Raw genomic sequence first — 7,290 nt, 5'->3', positions numbered from 1 at the left:
TGAGCTAACATGAGCTAACAGACTGAGCTAACATGAGCTAACAGACTGAGCTAACATGAGCTAACATGAGCTAACAGACTGAGCTAACATGAGCTAACAGCAGCTAACAGACTGAGCTAACATGAGCTAACATGAGCTAACAGACTGAGCTAACAGCAGCTAACAGACTGAGCTAACATGAGCTAACATGAGCTAACAGACTGAGCTAACAGACTGAGCTAACATGAGCTAACATGAGCTAACATGAGGTAACAGACTGAGCTAACATGAGCTAACATGAGCTAACATGAGCTAACAGACTGAGCTAACATGAGCTAACATGAGCTAACATGAGCTAACAGACTGAGCTAACATGAGCTAACAGCAGATGTTTCATGTTTGGAATGAAATTAAAAAGGAGGTCAAACATCTCATGATCGTCAGCTTATGTGTCAGAGATCGAGATGTGTACATACTGTGTGTGTGTGTGTGTGTGTGTGTGTGTGTGTGTGTGTGTGTGTGTGTGTGTTGCAGCAGACTCATGCATCGTCTTAGCCGCAGGCTGCTAAATTTAGACGCGAAGGGAAAAGAGTGAGAGAGGAAGTGAGGTTTGTTTCAAGGTTTAACAGGAAGTCAAGACTGAGAAGAAAAAAGCTGCTGCAGAAGAACGACGAGGGAAGAAGTCATGTGACATGTGCTCAGGTAGACGTGAGACAGGTATTACCTGTCTGTCTGCTGCTGCTGTACAGAGAGTTGTCCTCCATTCCTTCATCTTCTTCCACCCTGTTTCCTCTCTGCAGGCTGCCACGCTTCACACAGGGCTCCATCCAGCTCATCTGAAACATTCACCAGTGATCAGACAGACAGGCAGACAGACAGGCAGGGAGACAGGCAGGAAGACAGGCAGGCAGACAGACAGGCAGACAGACAGGCAGGGAGACAGACAGGCAGGGAGACAGGCAGGGAGACAGGCAGGAAGACAGGCAGGCAGGGAGACAGGCAGGAAGACAGGCAGGCAGACAGACAGGCAGGGAGACAGGCAGGGAGACAGGCAGGCAGGGAGACAGGCAGGAAGACAGGCAGGCAGACAGACAGGCAGGCAGGGAGACAGGCAGGAAGACAGGCAGGCAGACAGACAGGCAGGCAGACAGGCAGGGAGACAGGCAGGCAGGGAGACAGGCAGGGAGACAGGCAGGAAGACAGGCAGGCAGACAGACAGGCAGGCAGGGAGACAGGCAGGAAGACAGGTAGGAAGACAGGCAGGCAGGGAGACAGGCAGGAAGACAGGCAGACAGACAGGCAGGGAGACAGGCAGGCAGACAGGCAGGCAGACAGACAGGCAGACAGACAGGCAGGGAGACAGACAGGCAGGGAGACAGGCAGGGAGACAGGCAGGAAGACAGGCAGGCAGGGAGACAGGCAGGAAGACAGGCAGGGAGACAGACAGGCAGGCAGACAGGCAGGGAGACAGGCAGGCAGGGAGACAGGCAGGAAGACAGGCAGGCAGACAGACAGGCAGGCAGGGAGACAGGCAGGAAGACAGGTAGGAAGACAGGCAGGCAGGGAGACAGGCAGGAAGACAGGCAGACAGACAGGCAGGGAGACAGGCAGGAAGACAGGCAGGCAGACAGACAGGCAGACAGACAGGCAGGGAGACAGACAGGCAGGGAGACAGGCAGGGAGACAGGCAGGAAGACAGGCAGGGAGACAGACAGACAGGCAGGGAGACAGGCAGGAAGACAGGCAGGGAGACAGACAGACAGACAGACAGACAGACAGACAGGCAGACAGACAGTAAACTAAGTCTTGTGTTTTCATTATTAAGTTTTTTTTCTTCACTTGCTAAAGTAGCTAACCGCTAACTAGCTGCTGCTAACAGAACCGGGCTCAGCAGCCAGACCGGACCGGACCGGACCGGGTTGGAGCTCAGGCTCTGAGTCCAACAGGAAATAAATGAGCTGGTCTGATGCGAGCTCATCGTGCTAACACACACTTGCTATTGACTGCTGTAAAGTTCCGTCAGGATCTCCTGACTCTGAGGGTTCTACGGGTTCTACAGGAAACACGTAGAACCCTCAGAGTCAGGATCTACTGACTCTGAGGGTTCTACAGGAAACATGTAGAACCCTCAGAGTCAGGATCTACTGACTCTGAGGGTTCTACGGGTTCTACAGGAAACACGTAGAACCCTCAGAGTCAGGATCTCCTGACTCTGAGGGTTCTACGGGTTCTACAGGAAACACGTAGAACCCTCAGAGTCAGGATCTCCTGACTCTGAGGGTTCTACGGGTTCTACAGGAAACACGTAGAACCCTCAGAGTCAGGATCTCCTGACTCTGAGGGTTCTACGGGTTCTACAGGAAACACGTAGAACCCTCAGAGTCAGGATCTCCTGACTCTGAGGGTTCTACGGGTTCTACAGGAAACACGTAGAACCCTCAGAGTCAGGATCTCCTGACTCTGAGGGTTCTACGGGTTCTACAGGAAACACGTAGAACCCTCAGAGTCAGGATCTCCTGACTCTGAGGGTTCTACGGGTTCTACAGGAAACACGTAGAACCCTCAGAGTCAGGATCTCCTGACTCTGAGGGTTCTACGGGTTCTACAGGAAACACGTAGAACCCTCAGAGTCAGGATCTCCTGACTCTGAGGGTTCTACGGGTTCTACAGGAAACACGTAGAACCCTCAGAGTCAGGATCTCCTGACTCTGAGGGTTCTACGGGTTCTACAGGAAACACGTAGAACCCTCAGAGTCAGGATCTCCTGACTCTGAGGGTTCTACGGGTTCTACAGGAAACACGTAGAACCCTCAGAGTCAGGATCTACTGACTCTGAGGGTTCTACAGGAAACATGTAGAAATGAGGAAGTAAACACACTCTACTTCCTGTTTCATGGAGACTTTAAGACACAAACCAACATGACTCTTAAACTCTTCAGTTCCACCTTAAATGCCACCTTAAACACCTGATTTGAGTTCTGCAGAGGTCTATTAAAAATAAAAGTCTGAGTCTGGATCACACTTTACATGTGATGTGTCAGACCAGAGCTGCCGTCTGATTGGCTGTTTGAGTGTGAAGCGTGTATTTCCTGTCATACAGTGAGAAAGAGGAAGTGGAGCTGTGACTCAAGACCATCAGCTGTCTGTCATCGACCTGCTATTTATAACCACAAGAACAACGTTTGACACCATGGTGTGTTCATGGTCCGTTCATGGTCTGTTCATGGTCCGTTCATGGTGTGTTCATGGTGTGTTCATGGTGTGTTCATGGTGTGTTCATGGTGTGTTCATGGTCTGTTCATGGTCTGTTCATGGTGTGTTCACGGTGTGCTCATGGTCTGTTCATGGTGACATAAACGACCTACAGGTGTCCTTAACGATGCACAGGTAATCATCATCAGGACAAGTCAGATTGTAGCTAGTTCCAATCTGTCCTGTGTAAACAGGAAGTGACTTCCTGAAATGAATCTTTGTAAATGTAGTTTTGTTGTTAGCATGTTAGCGTTAGCTGTGTGTACCTACAGGGAAGGCGATCTCACACAGTTTGTGTGTCCAGTCGTCCAGCTGCTTCCTGTCCACGGCGAACACGTAGATCTTCTCCGTGGTCTCGATCACGAAGGGTCCCGTGTCTTTGGGACAGCCGTCAGTCTCCATCTCCGACACCCGGATACAGTCCGCCATACGGATCACCTAGGAGACACACAGGCCACGTGGTTATCGCCACGGCAACAGGAGAACTCAGTGCATTGTAAAGTAAAGGCTAATTACTGTAATGTCCAGTATATTCAGAGTACATGCAGTGTGTGTACCTTCTTGTGTTCTTGCTGTTTGCGTAGATTCTTGTCGAGCTTCTCCACACTGCCGACGTCTTTACACTCGAAGAACTCCAGCCTGGAAATCGAACAGGAACTTTCTCTGTACAGGACGCACCACACACGCTTCCACTTCTGCAGACACACACCAGAGAGAGATTACTGGTACTACTGGTACTACTGGTACTTTAACTGTTGCTAGTTGCGGCGCTGGAAGGTAACTAAGTACATTTACTCAAGTACCAATTCGAGGTCCTCATCTTTATCTTTATATATATTAAATATTTGTTTTGCTTTATTTGACAGACAGCTGAAGAGTGACAGGAACGTGGAGAGAGAGAGAGACGGGGACGCGGACTCGAACCCTCGGCTTCCACAGCACGGACCGAGCCTTCACACACGGGACGGCCGCTCTACCAGCTGAGCTAACACCGCCCCACCCCTGCGTTCTATTTAATTACATTCTCGAGTAGTTGTACTCGAGTATTTCCATGTTATGCTTCTTTACACTTCCTGTCCAGTACACTGTAGATTTCACAGTGAAACTGTGACACAGGTAAAGACTGTAAACATGACAAAGAAGGAAATACTGTGATACTTCATAATAAAAGCCAGATGATACATTTTCACTTCATTCTGATCAATCAACACCAACAAACTAAAATGTGAAATCAACAACATCTTTTTAAAATTAGGAAGTTATTTCAAAACTGTCAAACTATGAAATACACAAATACTGTGTGTACACCAAGAAACATCCTGCTGAACTGGATTATATATCATATACCTCCTCTATATATACATATATATCTATACATGTATATATATGTGTGTGTGTGTGTGTGTGTGTACTAAGTGGCTTCAGTCAGTACTCGTACTGTTACAGTACTTTGTACGTGAATGAGCTGCAGGTACAGAATAAATATGAATATATAATATAATATTATATAATAAATATAAATACACGTTGTGTGTGTGTGTGTGTGTGTGTGTGTGTGTGTGTGTGTGTGTGTTAGCATTAGCTGCTCGTACCTTTCCAAACCTCTGCTGCTGCAGGTACAGCATCCCCTGCTTCCTGATGTCCTCCTCCATGACCACACTGCAGGTCCTCCTCTCTCCTCCTCTCTCCTCCTCTCTCCTCTCCTCTCCTCTCCTCTCCTCTCTCCTCTCACTTTGTGCTTCCTCCTTTCTTTAAAGTCTCTCCTCTTTTTCACCTCCTCGTCTTCTTCCTTCACCTCCTCCTCCTCCTGTTCCTCCTTTTTGTTTGGCTTTACTCCTCACCACCTCCCTTGTCGTGTCACTCTTTCTCCCCCTCTCTTCTCCTTTCACCTCCTTCAGTTTCTTCTTCTCCTCGTTTACTCCTTGTTGGCCTTCATCCAGTTGCTCTGAGGTTCCCCTCCTCCTGTCTGTGTCTCCTCCTGTCTGTGTCTCCTCCTGTCTGTGTCTCCTCCTGTCTGTCTGTGTCTCTGTGTCTGTGCTGTCAGTCAGACGTTGAATGTGTCACTTCTGTTTCCTGCCTCCTCTCTATGTTGCAACATGTAATGCAGAACTGAGCGGCCGCCTCAACATGGACCTCCTCCTTCACCTCCTTCACCTCCTTCACCTCCTTCACCTCCTTCAGCCTCCTTCACCTCCTTCCTTCATGTTACCTCTGACACTTCATGCAGACCACTCGTCCTCTCAACTTATTTCACCTCCTCATTTTACTTTTAAACTTAGTTTGTTTCCACCTGCTCCTCCTTCACGTGGTTTCATGTCACTGCACCACCTGCTGGAGGAACCAGGAATAACACCTTCAAAACACATTACGACGTCCTGCAGACTGTCTAAAACCTGGACGTGGTCTCTGTGACGTCCCCGCAGACTGTCTAAAACCTGGACGTAGTCTCTGAGACGTCAGAGGTCGCCAACATGTTTAATTCATGTGTGTGTGTTAATGGATGACTCGAGGCTTCCTGTTTAAGAACTTAGCATAATTAAACAGACGTGTGTGTTACATGAAGAACCAATCAGAGTCCACCATTCAACATGAGAATAAATCTGTGTCGACCAATCACATCACTCCTCTGGAATCTCATGTAAACAGGTTGCGGTGCTGATCGGCGTCTGAACACGTGACAGATGGCGGATCAGTGAGGTCTCACACACACACACACACAGTCACACACATACACACAAACACACACACACACAGATACACACACACACACACACAAACACACACACACAAACACACACACACACACACAAACACACACACAGTCAGTGATGCTCTTTTTGTTTCCAGCTGAGTGTGTTGTAAGGCGAATGGAGAGATGCATGCTGGGATGCATTTGTAGCCCGCTGAGTCCCTGAGGGGGGAGTGTCACTGTGTGTGTGTGTGTGTGTGTGTGTGTGTGTGTGTGTGTGTGTGTGTGTGTGTGTTGCTCACTGGCCTGGAAGCTGAAGCTCGTCATCATGTGACCAGAGAAATAAACCAGCGAGGTCGTACATGTCCCACTTCCTGTTCACAGCTGAGATCAGAGGAGTGATGTCATCATGTGAGTGATGTCATCATGTGAGTGATGTCATCATGTGAGATGACATCACTCAGTGAAGCCGACACAGGAAGTGACACAGCCTGCAGTTCCTCTAACGTCCACCTGAGGCTGGCTCCAGAAGTGAGTCAGTCTCCATAAGTCCCCATGTCCAAATGTCCAACTTCACAGCAGAAATAAACATGTTTACAGCCTGGTACAAAAAACAGTTTTGGTCTCTGTAGCTAATTTCCCCGTTCATGACAACTGTACTGAGGGTGAATTTATATACAACTCACCTGTTCACATTATATTAAGGCTTAAAGTTATGCAGGGTTAAGAGCGTGGACGCTTTGACTGACAGGTGGGTGAAGCTAACTCTAACTTCACCTGCCGTTGTCTGCACGGTAACAGGGTGTGAAGCTCTGTGATTGGATGATTTTTTCATAGTGTGACATCCCGTGAGTGTGTTAATTAGAGGGGATCAGGGCTGCAGATGCTTGTTTCCGTGGCAACCTCAGTAGGGATCTGGAACTGCATACATGTTGCCGTGGCAACCACATATGGTGCCAGCGGAGGGGCTGATGAATGTACGCAGACACAACCACAGAAGAAGAAAAAGTCTGATTATTGATTATTGATGATTCATTAACGAGTTCAGCTTTGTTAACAAACAGGAAGTGACGTCATCTGACGTTTGATTGATCTTTATGATGTCACACATTTTTAGTCCTTCAAATACAATAACAGACAGAAGCTAACAGCTAACCGACAGAAGCTAACAGACAGAAGCTAACCGACAGAAGCTAACAGACAGAAGCTAACAGACAGAAGCTAACAGCTAACAGCCAGAAGCTAACAGACAGAAGCTAACAGCTAACAGCCAGAAGCTAACAGACAGAAGCTAACAGACAGAAGCTAACAGCTAACAGACAGAAGCTAACAGACAGAAGCTAACAGCTAACAGACAGAAGCTAACAGAC

At 48.3% G+C, this 7,290-nt stretch overlaps 1 protein-coding gene across 1 annotated transcript in view; it reads right to left on the bottom strand.

Moving 5' to 3' along the window:
* dok2 (docking protein 2) overlaps positions 1 to 5,459 on the bottom strand; it is an 11,593-nt gene extending 6,134 nt beyond the window's left edge. Inside the window, exons 1-4 of the mRNA XM_027286428.1 lie at positions 4,824 to 5,459; positions 3,789 to 3,926; positions 3,502 to 3,669; positions 704 to 815 (exon numbers count right to left, since the gene is read on the bottom strand). Coding sequence (XP_027142229.1) covers positions 704 to 815; positions 3,502 to 3,669; positions 3,789 to 3,926; positions 4,824 to 4,883 — 478 coding nt within the window. The 5' untranslated portion in view covers positions 4,884 to 5,459. The remainder of the gene's footprint in view (positions 1 to 703; positions 816 to 3,501; positions 3,670 to 3,788; positions 3,927 to 4,823) is intronic.
* Between the last annotated feature and the right edge of the window lie 1,831 nt (positions 5,460 to 7,290).

Source organism: Larimichthys crocea, chromosome XIII, assembly GCF_000972845.2.
Source record: "Larimichthys crocea isolate SSNF chromosome XIII, L_crocea_2.0, whole genome shotgun sequence".
In the NCBI taxonomy this organism is placed as follows: domain Eukaryota; kingdom Metazoa; phylum Chordata; class Actinopteri; family Sciaenidae; genus Larimichthys; species Larimichthys crocea.
The sequence above is the reverse complement of the archived record's forward strand: the minus strand, read 5'-3'. Positions and strand labels throughout refer to the sequence as shown.